Below are 21,600 nucleotides of genomic sequence, written 5' to 3' on the forward strand. Positions count from 1 at the left end.
ATAAATATAACAGAATAGTAAATTTTAATAATATAATTAAAAATAAATTTATAAAAATATAAATAATGATGCAATATCCTAAGAAAAGAAAGAAATTTATAATAAATTTTTAAATCGCAACAATTTTTCCTTTTGAATGCTTAATTTTGATTGTAAAAACAATAATGACCTTTCTTCGAATCCGCGAATGAAGTCGATGTAGATGTAGGACATTATTAAATATCTGTCTTTGCAATATACTCATAGCGGAATGAAATTAATAGCGAGTCGCAAACAGTAAAGCAAACGTAGCGGGCAACTCTGGGAAAAAAATGCTAATCGCGGAAGTGCATCGCGGGCCATACGATCGATCCGATCGACGCTAATTAACTGTCAAATTAACACGAGTTATCGTCCTCTCGAGGGGGCGATGAGGAAAAGGACCTAACCCTGACTATATGCTATCGCGCATGTTCACTATTGAGATTTATTATGAGCGTGTGATGCCCTCCCTATTTTTGCATTAAATTTCTTTAATAATCGTTTTTTGGCTAAACAAAAATTCAATTAAAAATATATACTACCGATTATATATGTATATATAAAGTTCATGCATAAATATATTTTATATTATCTCTTTGCATAAAATATGGCACATATTTTGCGAGAATATTTTACATTTTATATTGCCGTAACTTATCTGCATTACCTGTGTAAATAATATGCAAAAAATAGCGCGCAAATTAGCCTCTTAAAGATGCTTGAGGGGAAATTGCACAAGGAACTGCGGATATAACGTACGGAAAGAAGCAGTTACCTTGGTACCAATACGAATGATAGATGTTATAAAAAAATAGCAACTGCAATGCTATTTTTATGCAACATTCGATTACAGCGATTGTGTATCATTTGTGTCACTCAACTGTGCGCATTCGTTTACGTTATTATAATGCGAATTTATGCAATATTCACGCGACATACATTTAATTCACCGGTGCAAAAGAGTAGTGAAATCAAATTATGTTTGATATTTTAAAAACACATAATACTTATAATAATATAATATAATTGTTTTATAATAAATAATAATAATAAAATATCTTTTTTATAATAAATGCAAAGTGGTTTAAATCGAAAATTTAATTTATAACTTTATAGCCAAGGTATTTAAAGATTTATTATCGTGTAGTCATTAAGGATACAGAAGAGAAAATTCTTGCAATTTAAAAATCGTTACAAATTTCTCTGGGGCATTTGGGGCTATTATAATTTATACTTTTATAAATTTGTTTCACTCTATAAAAATTCGGATTGCTGTCAAAAGTAATCAATTGTTTTTATAAACAAGAAAAACGAGACATGTACTGTTAATGATGATGGAAGACATTAATTCAAAAGACGAAATAACACAGCGTGCGGCGTGTGTATGTTTGTGTCTATATAAAAAGAGATGAAAATAAAAAATACTGATTACAGTGCGCGGTGTCCCATCGCGCGGTCTTAAAACAAACGGCTCCGCAATTGCAAAATTCCGCATCGCAACGTAACGAGATTAGCCCACGCCATCCATTGCCGATCCTAATGACGGACACTTTTTTTCTAATCATTCGTCCGAAGAGTGCTCATTATTTCGCAATTCCTCGGTCCTCAGATACCAAGGCGTGCACTTAAGTTGCGCGCAATTATTGGCACGATACCGTTCGCGTCGGATTTGTACGCGTGTCGGATGCATTTTCTCGCGAGGCAAAAAGCAAACTCGGCGCATACTCGGAAACGCACGGCCGGTCGTCAGTTATTCAAACTGCTGAAGAAGACGCTATTCAAACTTCGTGTCCGACGTGATCATAATCACAGAGATGGTAACGACTAATCCCGGCTTTGCCGGATGAATCAGAGTTGCGTGGCACTAAAAATCGCAAGTACAAGTCGGTTCCCAGATTCTTCAAATTTTTGTAAATTACGCTCGTATTCCTTTTATACGATTCTCAATCATAATTATAATACGGAAATATTGCACACAGCAATAAAATCTACAACTCGCTATTAATTCCGATATGTTGTAAAGATAGATACTTGACGTCACACATATACATTGAATTCATTTGCAGCTTAGAAGAAAGATCAAAATTAAAATCAAAATTAAATATAAAACATTTTATTTATAATAAAAAATAATAATCAAAATCAAAATAAAATAATAATCAAAATCATAATTAAATATAAAATATTTTTACGATAAATATACTACGATTATTCAAAATATCCCAAATGTATCTCAAATTTCTTAAAACATTATGTATCTATACATATACAAACACATAATAATGATAATAAATTACCGAAAAAGCACCCTTGTATAGAATGAACGTAAGAACATATCGATTGTGGGGTAAATAATACAGAATTTACCTCAACTACTCCGACGCGAACGTAACGCGATGCAACAGGTTCGCGGCAAAGAGTGCCGATTGATCGCGATTCCCACGAATGCGCTGCTCACATTGTTGGAAAATCGCGGCAATTCTCGGCGAAGATGCGCGAATATAATCGGCCCGGCGCGGAAATTGTCGGTTCCACAATGTTGCGCGCGCAAATCAAGCCACGAGACGCTCGCTAAAAATGCTTAATAAATACGACTCCGCGGGACTGTCGATCGGTCGGGGTCCGCAATGTGTGTGTGTACGTGCGTGTGCGTAAACGGACCCCGGCGTTTTGTCAGAGACGTGCACTTATCCCATCATGCACGCCGCCCTTTCGTTTCTGCCTTTTTCCCTTCGGTTTTCTCGCGCTCTAGCGTTTTATCTCTACCATCCCTTCTTCATACATACACATACACACATACACACATACACATACATGCACGCACACAGGCAGACATGCACGCATATGCGTTTTAAGTACACGCAAAAGCTATGTTTATCATTCCACGGCAGCCTTTTCAACCTACCCTCTCTTTACCCATCATTCGTTCGTCCGATGATTCTACCTTAATTTTAATACTAGCGACGTAACGCGTGCATCTATGCGGGGCGAGGGTGTAGTTATTGAAAAAATAAAGCGTTAAAAAATTAAGGCGACGCGCGCTAACGCAAATAATTGATTTTAAGAATTATTTAAGCAAAACTATTTTCTATTTAAATGAAATTGATTTAATAATTCTTTTAAATCTTTCGACAATTTAAAAATATTTTATAAATAGCTATTAAAGAGAGAGAGAAAGAGAGAGAGAGAGGATCCCCTTTTTATATAGTAAAATCTTCGTAAAATGAGCTGTTTTTTTCAATTCTTAAGATTAAAAGAAGCATATCATAAAGGTCTGATTCACACACACATATAGTGGAAACGCAAGAGGTTAATATAATTTTTCTCTCTTTTCAACAATATGACCTGTAACTGTCATGTAATTATCAGCTATATAACGTCAAAGAGCCAATTTCAATAAATTAAAATATCTTACAGCGTTATACACGAACCTACTAATCAAAGATGCGCTTTCCCATAAGAGAAGCGTGATTGATCAAACATATGCCTCTTTATAAATTCCGCATAGCGAAAAAAAAAACCGTCTCGATAGGGTTGAATCATCACGCGCGTTCGCGATATTCCGGCCGAATGATTATAATAAATTCGATCGCAGCGTGCGATGCTGCGATGGACGCAGACACACGTACACTACGAACCGCAACCGACATGCAGTGGGTCATTTCGATTTCGCCTTTAATGACTATTCGGGAGGCGGCGAAGAAGTGGGAGCCTTTTAATAACCCTTCCCCCTTGAACCCCGTTCGATCGGAGGTTCGAAAGTCGCGGCAAGGTTAAGTACTTGCACTCCGCTGTCCGTCCGATGCCCTTCCTTCCGGTTTTCAACGGGTCAACAAATCGTCGCCGGTTATTCCGATTAAGATACGTTATCTTTTTTTTTCGATGACAAAGTTACGAGACGCGTTTTTCAAATTTTAAGAGAACAATTTCGCGGATGAGAACGAGTTTGTAAATTTAATAATATTTAAATCCTTTCGAATTGAAAATTAAAATTGAAAATTTTTTAGTTATATATGATATTGAAATCTATAGAGCGGGAAAGAAAGTTCTATTTTGCATTTTTAACAAATTTATATGATTTTATCGTGTAAATTTAATAAAAATGTAAAATAAAATTTTCTTTCTCTCTTTAAATTTAACATTTGTAATATATATATACATATAAATTCGAGATATCTATTGTTCCCTAAATAATAAAATGTAAAATATAAAATTTTCAATTCAATTTTTCTCACGCACATTGAAAGTTAATAAGAAAATAAATCTAGAATTCTACAACGCAAAAAGAAGATTTGTAAGAAGACCGGACGAGAGTAATGAAGAGTTTTCTTTTTGTTCCCTTTTTATATAAAAGTTCCAGAGAGAAAGGGAAGAAAAAGGGACACGGAGGGACAGAACGAAAGGATGGCCACTGGATAATTTCATGTCGACGAACGTACTGCATATGCAAGTGCCACTGCAGTCACGACATGGCGAGTGGCTATGTTCGCTATTGTGTATGTCGACACGTATATTACCTTCGGAAAGTTCCCCACGCATGTATAATAAAAGAGATGACAAAAATTATATTTTTGTGATATTGCCGCAAATATAAAAATCACACACACGGAATAAAAGAAATATATATATATAAAACTTATGCAATCACCTGATATATATAATTAATATATTTCAATTTTAAGAAAAATCTACAAGTTTTTAAGTATTCTTCTCCTTGTCGTTTTAAATATATATGTATAACAATTATTAATGTGAAATGTAAATTTTGTAATTTAACTTTTATAAATTTAAAAATATTAAAAAAAAAAAACGTTTTTCTTCTAAATTTGATCATTAAAACGATTTTTTATTACTGCTATAAAAAAAATTTCTGTACATATACAGAATACATATACACACACATTGTCGATATTTGGAAACTTTGACGGTAATATACGTTATACGTGAATCTTATAAATCAACGATATCATGTAGTTCGTTTCTGATTTTTGATTTCATTGTTTCTGACTTTCTTGCTCCATATTGAGTATATGCATAATTTGTGTTTACGATTAGGGGAAGAACATTTCGCAAGCGAAATATCAGAAGTGCGACTGAGATAGTGCGATGTATTTTTCAATTCGATCATCTTTGCACGATTGCATAATGTATCATAAAAAATAATTTTGAATTTTAAATGGCATCGATGAATTAATTTCGCAACCATCAAGCGATGTTATTGTTTAGCACAAATTCAACATGGAATTCTTGAATTAAGACTGGATCCTGATATATATATTTTACTTTAAATTTGCTAAAAGCTTTCAAAAATTATTAAATATTGGATGATTGCATAAGTTCGTGCCCGATTTTCATAGATGGCATTAAGTTACTGCATGGCGGAGTTCTATTGTTTTCGTGTGGTAATTGTTGCTTACACCGAATAGATGACGTTGTCTTATGTCAATTTAGCATCAGACATTGTTCAGATAAGTCCATTGGTGCATAAGAGAAATCATTAAAAATGGAGAACCACAAGGTGCATTTGCGGCATGTAATGTTATATAAATTTCGGAAAGGCGTGAGTGTTGGGATTGCACAAAAAAATATTCAAACCGTTTATTTGGACCACGCTCCTGCTCTCCGAACAGTCAAAAAGTGGTTTGGCAGATTTCGAAATGGTGATTTCAACATGGAGGATCAACCCCACTCTGGACGGCCTTCTGGCATTGATAATGACATTGTGCATGCCTTAGTGGAAAGAATTTAACTTTTATAAATTTAAAAATATTAAAAAAAAAAAGTTTGTTTCTTCTAAATTTGATCAGTAAAAAGTCTTTCAAAAATATAGATCTATTCAAATTATTTCGTATATATTCTATACACACTTTAATTTTTAAATAACTTTTTATATTTACATCTTACATATTTCAAAATACTAATTTATAAATGTCGTGTTCATAACTAGCAGCATATCTTACATCTAGTGTTTTAATATGTACATACACATTTTCATCTTCTTGCAAAACGTAAAACGAATATTCTGATACCTCAAATCGTTTCAGAGATATTCGCTCATTACGCTTTCTGCGAAATCAAATCCTTAAATGACTCCCCTTTAATAAAAACGTGGTTTGTAAAAATAACAGTTTTTTCTTCCCATAAACCCGTCATTACCTTCCCAACACTAACACAATTTCGACATTATTGTGATCCCGCTGCACGTTTTTAAATGCGCGAGCGAACGAGCCTGTGTATTATTCATATTTAATTCTGTATTATTCATACTCTCTTAAACGCCGTAAAAGCGCTATCACGTGATTAAGAAAAGCATCTCATTGCAAAATTACAATAATTAATATGTCTGTACCTCAAATCGTTCTCAACAATTTGAATTAAATAAGAATATTCTTGTTTTATTTAATAAATATCTTTTTTTTTTTTTATCCAATGTAAGAGACTCACCAGTAAAGTTGTGCACTCCAAACGTCAGATTCCAAGGATCGTAGAGCACCAAACTCTTCGGCGGGTGGGCGAACGTGGGGAGGGGAGCAGGGCCGATGCACCCACGAGACGGGCTGTCGTAAAATGATTACGCAACACGCAACTGGTTGCGCACACGCGACGCGGGCGATTGAAAGCAAAAACGTCAGTGTCGCGACGAACGTCACCGTCGTTGTCTGCGAGTTAGACTATTATCGAGCGTATCGTGCCGAGAGAAAGAGACGTACACGCGAATCAAACGCGCGGCGAAGATAGAGAGAATGTGTGTATGAGAACGAGAGAGAAAGGTTGACGACGAATGTGCAAGAGAGACAAGCTCGCGTCTTCGAAAGAGAGCGAGACAAAGAGGTTATATTATGCTATAGGGGCGTTCACTCACGAAGCACCGCTTTCACAGCCGTGAGAGTAGGGCGCCTACGGCTTGACAGCTGGGCAAAAAAATCGACGAAATCGGCGAACCCGGCGCGACAACGTTCACTCACCACACTGTCCGCGTACTGTCGAGCGCGTCTATGTTCACATGTTCATTTCGCTCAGGAGCTCGCGTTCGTGCGATCTCGGCCGCGCTCGGCTCCGTCCGCCGCCCGGTGTCGCGCTCACGCGCCCTCTCGAGTTGTCTCAGCGGTACTATTGTACTTTATATATCACTCGTTACATCTAAATATGTATATATATGTAACACCGATATCATTGCGTAGCACGAAGAGAACAATTTCTAATCTAAACGAGACTTCAACTCGACGTCATATATAATTTTACAATTAATAGATATTCATTCTGTGACATATGTATAAAAGAGATTACTTTCACACAAGAATATATATTCATAATAAAATAATTATTTACCATAATAAATATACACATTGAAATATCATTACCTTTTGTTATGTGTACGTATGTAAAATATAAGATGAGATGGATTTTATTTATTATCTTAAATGTTTATCTCGTCATCCTCTATTCTTTCTTATGTATATATATTTATATTATATAGAAATTTATAATTTCTATCAAATTTATATATTCTCACGAACTGACCTGTAGCACTTGACCCCTACAATGTGTTTCTGTGCGACATGTAATCTAATAGCGAGGGATGTAATAAAACAACCTCCACGGAAAAACGTAAAAGAACGTATTATAAATATAAACATACGCAGGCCTCTCTCTTTCTCTCTCTCTCTCTCTCTCGTATATATAATATATTATTATCACCATCCTGCGAGAAGCACGAACGCGAAATTCCGAAAGAAGCAACGGTACAGTACTACCATCTCGAGAGGCTCGCTCGAATTTTCATCATTCATGGTTGATACCATTGACAGCGACAAATTCTTATCTTCGTTCGGTACTGCGATCGATTAATAAATTATGCGAATTATTATGAATGTGGGAGTCACACTTGAACCGGCAAATCTTTATTAATCTAAAAGATTAGGCGACCATTGTTTTCGGTCATTTTTTACGCTCTAATCTCGCTTTATCGTAAAAATGCAAGTTTATTTTTTTAGGACAAGGAGTGAAAAATATATTTTGTCAAATGAGATATGTTTCATGTTTCTATCTCTTTCTCTTTTCCTCTGCATCGTGAATTACTTTATCCAATTATTATTTCTAGGAAAATGTTCAATTTCTTGTAATTATGTGAAGCAAAATTTTTACGTCTAAATGTATAATAAAATTATCTCTATTTCGAATAATTTTTCCCTTTCTCGCGCATGTGTAATACTTACTTCAACCGTCTGATATCTCGATAACGCAGCGCGCGCGATCTTATATATAGATATATATCCCGATAAACGTGACCCAGAAATAGATGACCGCAATTTGATGGGTTATGAAAACACTAAGCGTTGAAGTCACTAAACGCACGCGACAAGTTTTTAGGACAAGGAGTGAAAAATATATTTTGTCAAATGAGATATGTTTCATGTTTCTCTTTCTCTTTTCCTCTTCATCGTGAATTACTTTATCCAATTATTATTTCTAGGAAAATGTTCAATTTCTTGTAATTATGTGAAGCAAAATTTTTACGTCTAAATGTATAATAAAATTATCTCTATTTCGAATAATTTTTCCCTTTCTCGCGCATGTGTAATACTTACTTCAACCGTCTGATATCTCGATAACGCAGCGCGCGCGATCTTATATATAGATATATATCCCGATAAACGTGACCCAGAAATAGATGACCGCAATTTGATGGGTTATGAAAACACTAAGCGTTGAAGTCACTAAACGCAAGCAACAAGTGACTCGACGATCTCACCGAGCGAGCTTTCGGCGCGAAGGTGCGAGAGCGCGTTTTTTTGGCGTTCAAATCTCTCGAACTGTAATCGCGAACGGTGGTCGCTTATCGCGATATGATACGCTTGAAATTGCCATGATACGATGGAAGATGCATAGACGTAGGAAATATAGAATTAGAAAAAGAACGCAATGTGTCGGAAGTACTTTCATCTCTTTTTAACTAGAGAAAAATTGTTCCCATGGTAACCATAGTCATGGTAACCAGACTTCTAAAACCTTGCGGTTTTTTTTTTCTAATTTTAGCAGAACATTTGTTTGATACGCGCAGTTTTATTTCCTACGTTTATGACTGCGCCAAATATGTATAATTTGATTACGAATAATTTAAAGCGATTCTTCTGAAATCGAGATAAAATCTTCCGTTTCGAAATTTAATACTTAAAAAAAAACGCTTAATACAAATCACATGTTATAATACTGTACTATAGTGTAGAATGTTTTACAAACACAAAATATATATCAAATCATTATAATAACTAGATGTATTTTATTATTATATTGTTCCTCCTTCTTTCTTTATCCAATGCATGGAGCACATACTTGCTGCATTTTAAATATGGGGAAAATATAATAATTAGAAAACAAAACGACGATAATAATAGAACAACGAATCGACCCAGCAAACACAGAATATAACTGCTATATAACATGGGAATAACATGTAATGTAACGGTTGTTATACCTAATTTATGAAATCTATTATCGCAATTTACTTCTATATCTATACTTGTTAACGCTTCCAATGTAAACTGGTAATTTCGCGTAGAGACAAAATGACGTCATTAAGATTGATCATGAGAGGGACATTATGGATCCCACACATAATAAAAGCTGAGGCAGCTATTTAAGCCCGACAAAATGAGTCATCGGGAACCGCGCTGCTAATGCGATCAAGCTTAACGGCATCCTTTGTTTACTTCGCTCATATGTGCTTATATTTTATCACGGCGTGGGCTCTTCCTATCGGGAGCGACGTGATGTCATCCGAGGGAAGAGAATTATACGAGATTTTCACACACACTCTCTTGTGCGTGATTCGTCATGAAAAAAGTATATTAGTCTCCGTTAATTATGCATAAATAAAATTACCGTATTGTTTGATCGCGGTTGACAGGAATCTACTATATCTATCAATGATATCGCGGTTCTGAGAGAAATTTGTTATGTTAACCGATGATGCGCGTGCGTGCGTTCTTTAAATCGTCGTGCATCCACCTTTACTTTGCGTCTCTCTCTATTTGCATTCCGTCCGATATATATTCCTTGTAAACAAAAGTAATACAAGTAATAATACTTTCAACAAGAATTAAATTGATAGAAAATAAAAGTCATATTCTTCTCAAAGATGATATATACAATAGAAATTTGTTACGTATTCTTTTTTTTTTTTTTTTTAAGTAATTAAATGGTCGTGTGAAAAATTGATTGAAAAGTTTATTTCCAACTTGTTTAAAAACATAGTTTCTTTAGTTTCAAATAAATTTATACGTTAGCTTAGTATGAGCTTGCCGCATTTCTGCGACACGTATTAACTTTCATACTTCAGAGATACGATTCAAAACATAATTATTGAAAGCGGAGGAACAAAAGGGATAGAGGATTTTTACGGGGTGCGATTTGTCGTCGCGTCGGGAAACCGCCCGCGCCATCGGACGTCGTGTCGTTGTACTATCGACCGTAATATCGTCCTCGTCGTCGTCCGTCGTCGCGACTTCACCCCCCTGCTCGAGCTCCGCCGGGACGGCTCGGTTCAGCTCAGCTCGGCGTAGCTCGGCGGAGCTTGAAGCGCCATCGAAGATGGCGACCGGAGGGTAGGGTCGGGTCGGAGACGCGGACGGCAAGGCAACCTCTTCCCCGGGTGGAGACGGCCGTGACGGATATCGGGGCGAGCCGCCCGCCCGCTCGTGTCGAAGTCGCTCCGGTGAGTAAGAGACGGCCCGCGGCCACATTCACCTCCCTGCCGAAATATATATCACGTGTGCGCGTAGCACCTGTCGGCGGCGGCCGCGGGTAACTAACTACATCGCGCGCTTCGGCGGCGCGCCGACGAAATCTCGCGATCCCTATGCCTTTCGGTAAGTTCAATGCGCACAGATCCGTGTCACGTAGAACGTCGACGAGAAATGGGAGCAACGCGCGTGTGTACATATGCGACGCGTGCACGCGTGTGTATGTGCGCGCGTGTATCGTACGCCGCGAGCCTAATCTATATACGCAGGAAAGAAAGAAGATATTGTCGAATGCGAGCTGTGTCGAGATGTGTGTGAGGAGAGATTGGGAAATATTAAAAATCGTATACGCGAAAAATTGAAAAACAAAAGAAATTTGTGATGAGACAAAATAATCTATTAGCTTAATTTTTGGACAAACTTAGGCTTTAGATTTTCGAGTCGACGATTACGTCGTGTCATTTGCATTAAAAATTACAGTACTTTAAAGAATCATGTCACTTCTTTATTATCTGTTTTATTATACTAAACGCGATTTTATATTCTATATTCAAATAGATAAATATCTAATTATATATTATTGCTAAGATTTAATAGGATATCCAACACACATACACACACATTTCGAGCTGAATATATTAAATGTAAATGTAAAATTTCCCTGTCAAACACGTTAGCGAAGGATCTCGAGTTGCGTTCCGAGTGCAATGCAATTTTGTTAACGAAGCATCATCCTAGCACGAGCGCTTTATATTTCTCGTTAGCTATGTCACACTCCTCAGGTTGCTCCACTTTCCTCGCAAGCGCCGTCGTCAACGGTGGTGACAAAAATTGATCGGCGTGGTTAGCAGATCGGGTCACGTAAAGGCGTTGCGAGCTTTCAATCGCGCAATGTAAATGCCCTCCGCGATCAATGCCTCCGCGTACTCGTATACAAGGTGTCCCACCATCAGCCGCGTAAGATATTAATGATTTTCAACGGGCTTGGATGCTTTATTTTCTTCACAGTGAAAACTTTCGGAAAAAAATATATATAAAAACTTTCGGAAAAAAAAATATATATTTCTGCTTTAATAATATTAAAAATTTGAAAGTATCGAAGATTCTTCACGACTCTCTCAAGCTTCAAGAATATAAGAATTTCCCAGACAGTACAAAAAGGCTAAAAGACATCTTAAAGATGTCTAAAGGACGATAAGATGTCTTTTAGGAACATATGTTGTCTCTGGATTGTTCTAAATATTTTTTCCGATATTTTGTTCTATATAATATTAAATATCGTAATTGTTGATTTTTATATCAAAATCGAGTCGATTGACAAAATCGATAAATTGATAAAATGATCTATCAATTTATTGTAACTTTGTTGCTACTAGTTGAACATCCTATATATGAATATAAGAGACATTGCCCTTCCCGTGTTTATTTTTACTTCACTTTTTTAGCCAAGTTTTCTATATTGGAAAATACTTAAATATTTTATTTCCGATTTGTGTACATGTATTTCATTGATGTATTTCACATCAAAATGCAGTTTTTAAGAAAAGAACTAATTATGTTATTTAATGTAATATATAGTATTATATTATATAAAGCTTGATTTGCTATTTGTATCTTTATCGCTATTAAAATACTAAAAAATGTTGATTTATTCGCCAAAGTTGAAATTAAAATGCTTTCGATATTAGTGAGAATTTCGTAATAAAAGGAATCTAATTAAAAACTTTTATTATATTTATAATAATATTATAATTGTGAATAATATTATTTATAGGTCAAACTAACCAGAAATACTTAACACTGCATTTTAATTGTCGTAACTCTTAAAGTGCTTATTTCGTCGTAATATTTTTCTGTGTATCTTTAACATTCGTAAATATAAATGAGACTACATATTATCAATGGGACGTAATTTAATATTGCTCTCTGTGTTTCTAATTTTTTTCAGATGGTGGTGGGTTACTCCGATTTTCCGGTAATTCAGGAATAGAAGTCGGCATATGCAGTAGCTAAAAAACATATTAACATACAAACGCACATATTAATGCACAAACTCACGCTCGTTTTTCCTTTCGATATCGAAATAGCGATTAACGCGCCAATATTCATACTTTCTTTACTCGTCAACATCTAGTCAGAAAGATAGAAAGAAGAAAGAAGATACAATTCGGCGAAAAAAGAAGCCTTCGATTGAGATAAGGGTCGACACATACGAGTAACCGAAACCAAACCAAAGCGTATAAATATAGAACGAAGATAACCGAGCTGATTCACACAGAGGAATCTCGACGGTCATCCTTTTCACGAGGCGTTGCGCGGTGATATCATACCAAAGAAAAATCGATCCTATACTAAGTTCCTGTCTACTCCAACTATATCAGCTGTAATGGAGTAACGAGATACAAAAGCGAACAATCGATCATTCGAGATCAAATCTGAAAAAATCGATCGTGGAGCCTTTTTATCAATATTGAATTAATTAGATAAGATAATTAAGAACCGACAGATTTAATCGCGCGAAGTATCATACAAGTGTCATTAAAGTAATAGAGATTATGCTTAAGTGCAGCAAATAAAAAAAAAAAATTTATTTAGATTAGCTGAGAAAGCATCTTGAAAAAGCGATCGATATTATTGCGAAATGCGTTGGACGTTATCGATCTGATGTGGAACGACGACTCGAAAATTGCGACGGGTTGATCGAGTTCCCCGGTAACATCGATGCGGTGTTGGTCGGTCGAGTCAGCGTTTCCAATTCAGCGACCGCAGGAAATGACATGTGCGAAAGGACTGTCTTTCACTAAAAGGACGGTCCATCGTAGTCTCTGCAAGAGTTGATGGGACGGACAAGCAGAGGACGAACGCAAAACGCACATTGCTGATTTCTATGGTCCGTTCAAGCGTCGCTCTAGAGATTGAAAACCACGTCAAAGATAAAATCCCGAAAGGCTCGAGGTAAGTCACTTTTAATATCTGTTAAACGAATCTTCTTATATGGCGGTGTAATTAACAGTTAAGATAATGTTTTATTATAGGAAAAATTAACAATCGATTGACGAAGCGAGAATTGAAGTTGTCAATAATTTATACACAGAAAGAACAACAGCTTCTAAATAAACGCAGTCTCTAGAGAGACTCGAACGCTTATACTTTAAAATCAATGAGAACCAAAGACGAGATAAGCCGCGCTGTACATTTCGAATGCGTGATCTTATTCGGGAATCTCCAAGACAAATTAGCTTCGAAGTAAAGTAGACGACGATAAATGTTGCGATGAGTAGGCGAATGACAGGGTGAAAAAGGTGAGAGGTCACAGACATAAGAAAGGAAGGGTTGCGGTGATAGCCGTGCGAAGGGAGGCCGAGGACTCGTCTGGAAGAACGCGGAAAGAGCGACGGAGTGGCGGAAGCGAGGGCTTTCAGTGAGCAAGAGAGAGAGAGAGAGAGTTAGCTATGTCACACTCCTCAGGTTGCTCCACTTTCCTCGCAAGCGCCGTCGTCAACGGTGGTGACAAAAATTGATCGGCGTGGTTAGCAGATCGGGTCACGTAAAGGCGTTGCGAGCTTTCAATCGCGCAATGTAAATGCCCTCCGCGATCAATGCCTCCGCGTACTCGTATACAAGGTGTCCCACCATCAGCCGCGTAAAATATTAATAATTTTCAACGGGCTTGGATGCTTTATTTTCTTCACAGTGAAAACTTTCGGAAAAAAATATATATAAAAACTTTCGGAAAAAAAAATATATATTTCTGCTTTAATAATATTAAAAATTTGAAAGTATCGAAGATTCTTCACGACTCTCTCAAGCTTCAAGAATATAAGAATTTCCCAGACAGTACAAAAAGGCTAAAAGACATCTTAAAGATGTCTAAAGGACGATAAGATGTCTTTTAGGAACATATGTTGTCTCTGGATTGTTCTAAATATTTTTTCCGATATTTTGTTCTATATAATATTAAATATCGTAATTGTTGATTTTTATATCAAAATCGAGTCGATTGACAAAATCGATAAATTGATAAAATGATCTATCAATTTATTGTAACTTTGTTGCTACTAGTTGAACATCCTATATATGAATATAAGAGACATTGCCCTTCCCGTGTTTATTTTTACTTCACTTTTTTAGCCAAGTTTTCTATATTGGAAAATACTTAAATATTTTATTTCCGATTTGTGTACATGTATTTCATTGATGTATTTCACATCAAAATGCAGTTTTTAAGAAAAGAACTAATTATGTTATTTAATGTAATATATAGTATTATATTATATAAAGCTTGATTTGCTATTTGTATCTTTATCGCTATTAAAATACTAAAAAATGTTGATTTATTCGCCAAAGTTGAAATTAAAATGCTTTCGATATTAGTGAGAATTTCGTAATAAAAGGAATCTAATTAAAAACTTTTATTATATTTATAATAATATTATAATTGTGAATAATATTATTTATAGGTCAAACTAACCAGAAATACTTAACACTGCATTTTAATTGTCGTAACTCTTAAAGTGCTTATTTCGTCGTAATATTTTTCTGTGTATCTTTAACATTCGTAAATATAAATGAGACTACATATTATCAATGGGACGTAATTTAATATTGCTCTCTGTGTTTCTAATTTTTTTCAGATGGTGGTGGGTTACTCCGATTTTCCGGTAATTCAGGAATAGAAGTCGGCATATGCAGTAGCTAAAAAACATATTAACATACAAACGCACATATTAATGCACAAACTCACGCTCGTTTTTCCTTTCGATATCGAAATAGCGATTAACGCGCCAATATTCATACTTTCTTTACTCGTCAACATCTAGTCAGAAAGATAGAAAGAAGAAAGAAGATACAATTCGGCGAAAAAAGAAGCCTTCGATTGAGATAAGGGTCGACACATACGAGTAACCGAAACCAAACCAAAGCGTATAAATATAGAACGAAGATAACCGAGCTGATTCACACAGAGGAATCTCGACGGTCATCCTTTTCACGAGGCGTTGCGCGGTGATATCATACCAAAGAAAAATCGATCCTATACTAAGTTCCTGTCTACTCCAACTATATCAGCTGTAATGGAGTAACGAGATACAAAAGCGAACAATCGATCATTCGAGATCAAATCTGAAAAAATCGATCGTGGAGCCTTTTTATCAATATTGAATTAATTAGATAAGATAATTAAGAACCGACAGATTTAATCGCGCGAAGTATCATACAAGTGTCATTAAAGTAATAGAGATTATGCTTAAGTGCAGCAAATAAAAAAAAAAAAATTTATTTAGATTAGCTGAGAAAGCATCTTGAAAAAGCGATCGATATTATTGCGAAATGCGTTGGACGTTATCGATCTGATGTGGAACGACGACTCGAAAATTGCGACGGGTTGATCGAGTTCCCCGGTAACATCGATGCGGTGTTGGTCGGTCGAGTCAGCGTTTCCAATTCAGCGACCGCAGGAAATGACATGTGCGAAAGGACTGTCTTTCACTAAAAGGACGGTCCATCGTAGTCTCTGCAAGAGTTGATGGGACGGACAAGCAGAGGACGAACGCAAAACGCACATTGCTGATTTCTATGGTCCGTTCAAGCGTCGCTCTAGAGATTGAAAACCACGTCAAAGATAAAATCCCGAAAGGCTCGAGGTAAGTCACTTTTAATATCTGTTAAACGAATCTTCTTATATGGCGGTGTAATTAACAGTTAAGATAATGTTTTATTATAGGAAAAATTAACAATCGATTGACGAAGCGAGAATTGAAGTTGTCAATAATTTATACACAGAAAGAACAACAGCTTCTAAATAAACGCAGTCTCTAGAGAGACTCGAACGCTTATACTTTAAAATCAATGAGAACCAAAGACGAGATAAGCCGCGCTGTACATTTCGAATGCGTGATCTTATTCGGGAATCTCCAAGACAAATTAGCTTCGAAGTAAAGTAGACGACGATAAATGTTGCGATGAGTAGGCGAATGACAGGGTGAAAAAGGTGAGAGGTCACAGACATAAGAAAGGAAGGGTTGCGGTGATAGCCGTGCGAAGGGAGGCCGAGGACTCGTCTGGAAGAACGCGGAAAGAGCGACGGAGTGGCGGAAGCGAGGGCTTTCAGTGAGCAAGAGAGAGAGAGAGAGAGAGTGAGGAGGGGGAAGAGGAGCGCCCCATCAAGAGGGGTGCACATCGGGCTGATATCGACCGAGGATTGCGCTTGCGTGGAAAAAGGCGCGAGCGCAATCGCTCCAAGAGAGCAGCGGCGTCCTCCGCGTCGAAAGAGGAAGAGGAACCTCTCGTTTCCCGTCGTCAGTCGATCGTCGCGCCGACGAGGAACGGGCTGTCGCAGCCGCCGTCCGGGAAAGACTTCCGGCATCCTCCTGGCAGAGGCCGGCAGGGCCCCGGTGTACGACACGGTGATTCCAACGCCCGCACTGGCCCGCACTTCCGGGAGCCCGAGCTGCCCTGCCCGGGCGCGATCTCGCGGTGAGCTCGATTCCGCTCGGCACCGCGTCAGAAATCGTCACCATCACCGGGGGGGACGGGGAAAAACCGGCGCGAGCGGTCGGGAAGGGGAGCAGGCGAGGTATATCGGGACGATAAGAACGCGATAAGCGGACCCGCGCTTTATAAACGCCTGTGTGCGCGTGTACGTGCGTATCTTTTCCTCTCCTCTTCGCCTCTCTTGCTTTCTCGGCCTGACCTCGTCGTCGTTCGCGCCGATAAAAGACGAATCCAGAGGTTTCTTTGAGAACAACAGCGCCGCAGCCAGTTCGGATATGACGATACCACGGCGCGGTTATTAGGGCATTAAATAACAAACAAAGTTTAATATCCGGATTCAATAGAATTTGTCAAATGTTTTGCTTCGTCGCTGATAACGCGGTCGCGTCGCGTTTGTCAGATTTAATCGCACGACATGAAGCGACATCGATGCCTGGCGGTTTCATCCGGTTTCATTCGGAATTGACTTATCGTATGCATAATAAATTCACAAGCCGAGCAATCGCGATTCGGTATAAGAGAACTGTCGGGATTTATTTATAGAGAGTTTGATCTTGACCTACGTATCGTACGATATCGGATTTCGTACTTATCGGCGTAGTTCTTCGGGGTAGTAACGCGTGTTTACGAGTGTGAGCGGGGAAAAAACCGATGATCGATGCGAGTTATCTAAAGCCGAGCAATTGATACGTCATACAGTATGCTGAGATAATCAAAGTCAAGCGTCGAAGTCTCTCAAGGCGTTATATCGTGATCGCGCTATCTGTGGCAAGGCGCAATGATCAGCATGCAGCAGCAGACAGTCTTGAACCAGGTAGCCGGGTCTGAGCAGCCGCAGGAGGAAGTTCAACTGACCGAATTGTTGCCGGTGAAGCAGTCGCGCATCAGGGAGAATATCTTCAAGGACGGTGATGCGACCGATGCTCTGAGAGCACTTAGGAGTTTTTCAGGCGATTGCGGCGACGGTGAAAGCTTCGATTATAACTTCTGCAAAAGCGTCGAGCAATTGGAACGTCAAAGTAATGGTAAGCATCGACGAGCGGAAACTCGTCGAAGGAGGACGGACGAGCTTAGGAACAATGCTGAAGATGTAGATTCCGATGAAGAGAAGAATGATGATGAGGCGATAGGGAAGAACGCGAAGAAAACGCGAAATAGCAAGAATATTCGCGTGAAAGCGCCGAAGAGAAAATTAGCGAGATCTAGCAAAAGGAAAGACAATGACAGGGATAGCGATTATGGAACGAACGAGAAATCGATCAGAAAGAATTCTACCAGATGCGATGAAGAGTTTGCGCCCGATTACGACGAAGAAGACGTCGACGATCAGCTTTATTTGGATTTGGATAAAAGAGATTGTTTTAAGGATGAAGTATACGTATACAGACGGGAACCGCTGGATCCATGCTCGAGCTCGGAACCAGAGGAAACAGGATCAATCCGAGATCGCGAGATTCAGCAGACTTGTTCAATGGAACTACTCGACGGAAGAGAAGTTTCGCTAAGAACATCAAGAATGACGAAAAAGAAAAATGTGAAACGTCCAACGTCGACGAAGTCGTCGAGAAAGAAAATTCCGAGAAAGAACTCAGACTAAAAATCGATGCTATCATTCAAGCGAATTATTTGCTGGAGCGAGAGAACAACAACGTCGTCGGTTCCGAGAAACTCAAAATCGCGGAAAATATTAGCAGCTCTTCCACTGCCGCTTCGATAAACGCAGAAAGTAGCGATAGCTCTCTGTGCAATTCTGTCGAGACGAAGAAGGCGACGAAGAGAAAGAAGAAGAAAAGGAAAACTGAGCAGAATACGCAGGCGAAGGACCAACAAAATCCTCAGAAGAAGTATTGCTGCGTCATGTGTGACGCTCGCTTTAAGGGTAGCGGTGGTCTGCGGAATCACTACAAGGTGGTGCATGGCGCCGGACCGGTGTTCAAATGCGATGAGTGCGGTAAGGAATTTCCGCTGAAGGAACGGCTGAAATTGCACGTGCGCACGCACACCGGCTTCAAGCCGTATAAATGTCCAGAGTGCGATAAGAGCTTTGCGCGAGGCGGTCAACTGGTACAACATCGTCGCACGCATAGCCAGGTCAGACCATTCCGCTGTGGCCTGTGTTCCAACAGCTTTACCTGCGCGGCCAATCTGTCGCTCCATGTGAAACGTCACAACGGCCAGAAGGATCACAAATGCGATCTATGTGGTCGCGCCTTCGTGCGTCGTGACGCCCTGAAGAAGCACCTGGAGTGTCTACACCGTGACGTCAAGTCGTTCCTCTGCGCAATCTGCAACAAGACTTTCAAGGGTCACCTACCGCAGCACATGAGGACACATGCACGCGACCGTCCGCACGGCTGCGCCACATGCGGCCAGCGATTCGCTCAAAAGTCTCAGCTGACCGTGCACCAGAGGACCCATTCTGGCCAGCGACCTTTCCGCTGTCTTGTATGTTGGCAGGCCTTCGCTCACTCGACTGCCCTAAAATTGCACACCCGCCGCCACACCGGCGAACGACCCTTCAAATGTTCCGAGTGCAACGCCGGCTTCACTCAGCTGCCGCATTGGAAGAAGCACATGAAGTGCATACACGGCAGGAATGATCCGTACGGTTGCAAACGTTGCAAGAGTTTCTTTAGGATCAAGAGCGACCTGGAGAGTCATGAGAAAACCTGCCATCCGGAGATGGAAGTGGAGGACGACGGTAGCAGTATCGCCAGCAAACCGACTGGCGGCCCCGAAATTGTCGAGAAGAACTCAGTTACTGCGAAGTATAAGCTGATGACAGTGGAAAAAATGCGGCTGCTATTAGCGGTGCTGCTGAAGAGGATCAGCAAGCAGGAGCGATTGGACGAGCTCGGCTTCGGTAAACGGCTCATCGATGATGTTCTTCAGGACTCGCTAGTGTCTGCTGGTAAGGAACCGATCACGGGGGGCGGTTTGTCCGAACTCGAGGTTCTCACCCGAAACCTGGAGATCTTCCTGGAATGGACGGTGCCGAAGGAACACTGGGAGAATTTCCGTAAGATGAAAAAGTCGCCAGAGGATATTCTGGAAGCGCTCACGGCTACGTAAATATATTCGTTTGCTAACAATAACTTTATTATCTTCCTGTCGGTGTGAGATTTATGAGATAGCAAAATTAGATCGGCAGTAAAATCATCTCGCACGCGTTTATATAGACGATGGAATGTTTCAACAAATGTTTTTTTTTTTTTGTGTATTTTATCGATTCCAGTTACGTCAAAATTTACATCAAAATTTAATCATTTACAATTCAAATCATCTAACATTTTATAACTTTTCAAAACTTTTTCCTGATACTTCGATATCTTTTATCTAATGTCATCTAACATTCGATTTTTCATTTAATATTTACACGCAGTTATATATATATATATATATATATATATATTTTAATGATCTCTACATCATCGTTATTCTTAATAATGATAAAGATTAATAATGAATTCTTTTTTCTCACGCAAGGACTATAGGGGCATTTTTAATCAATCAACGGAAGATGAAATAATCAGGGCTAGATTTAAATCTATTGACCCGCGTATATATAGTTTCTCTCTCTGTTTTTTTTTTCTTACGTAAGATTCTTTTTACCATTTGAAATTGGAAAATGCGTAACATTTCACCGTTTTCCGTGTGATATAGATGTAATCTATAATAATTAACACGAATGTGTTAAATAATCTCCTGTGGTGCCATGTGTCGTAATACTTGCCATACTGAACCAGTGAGTATACCGTATTGTTTAGAAGCTAAAGTAAAATATAAATTCGTCATTTTATTTATAATGTAAAGTAAATTAACGAAGAGTGGCGCGTTGTTGAATTGAAAAAAATCGATGCAAAGAAAGCACACGTGTTTTTCTCAAATGACAGATGTAAACCATGCACCGCGCTTCTTTACGCGATTTTACACGACTGAAGTAGAGTTAGATGTTCTCTTGCCATATTTGTTAAAACATACATACATACAAATGCACATTAGTGAAGAATACAATGGAGGCTTGCATTTTTGCACTTACATTTAATCGTAAGCACATACGACTGTTCGTTAACCGTATACCAAAAAATGAGGCTACGAGTCATTCATAATTATGTATGTTCTTTCACACATGCAATCGTTATTATCCTTACATATTTATAAAGATATACACACACATACATACATATATATATATATATATCTATTATATATATACATATTTATAAATTGAATATTATGAGATTTTTTGTTATGTGTTCACGGGTACGTTTAGAAAACTGTCCTGCGCGACGTTCCCGTTTGTAGTTGACACTATTATTCGTTATTTATCTCATTCTTAAGTGCG

The 21,600-nt window shown here is 38.3% G+C and overlaps 2 protein-coding genes and 1 long non-coding RNA gene across 4 annotated transcripts in view; 2 read left to right on the forward strand and 1 right to left on the reverse strand.

The window, feature by feature from the left end:
* Nucleotides 1-7,083, reverse strand: part of LOC115234622 (protein N-terminal asparagine amidohydrolase) — a 46,506-nt gene extending 39,423 nt beyond the window's left edge. For both annotated transcript variants that reach the window (XM_029805822.1, XM_029805821.1), the window contains exon 1: nt 6,466-7,083. The gene's annotated coding sequence lies outside the window, so the exon portion shown is untranslated. The remainder of the gene's footprint in view (nt 1-6,465) is intronic.
* A 3,159-nt stretch (nt 7,084-10,242) lies between these two features.
* Nucleotides 10,243-14,203, forward strand: LOC115234690. The gene is made up of 3 exons (XR_003883948.1): nt 10,243-10,735; nt 12,712-13,718; nt 13,799-14,203. It is a non-coding gene; the product is annotated as an uncharacterized LOC115234690 (long non-coding RNA).
* Nucleotides 14,204-14,586: 383 nt separating this feature from the next.
* Nucleotides 14,587-20,493, forward strand: LOC115234680 (zinc finger protein 37-like). The gene is given in 3 exon segments (XM_029805907.1): nt 14,587-16,405; nt 16,486-18,739; nt 18,742-20,493. Coding segments are annotated over 2 exon segments (2,292 nt in total). The 5' UTR covers nt 14,587-16,405; nt 16,486-18,033; the 3' UTR covers nt 20,328-20,493.
* The last annotated feature ends 1,107 nt before the right edge of the window (nt 20,494-21,600 follow it).

The sequence above is a fragment of the Formica exsecta genome, unplaced genomic scaffold (assembly GCF_003651465.1).
Source record: "Formica exsecta isolate Colony F162 unplaced genomic scaffold, ASM365146v1 scaffold201, whole genome shotgun sequence".
In the NCBI taxonomy this organism is placed as follows: Eukaryota; Metazoa; Arthropoda; class Insecta; order Hymenoptera; family Formicidae; genus Formica; species Formica exsecta.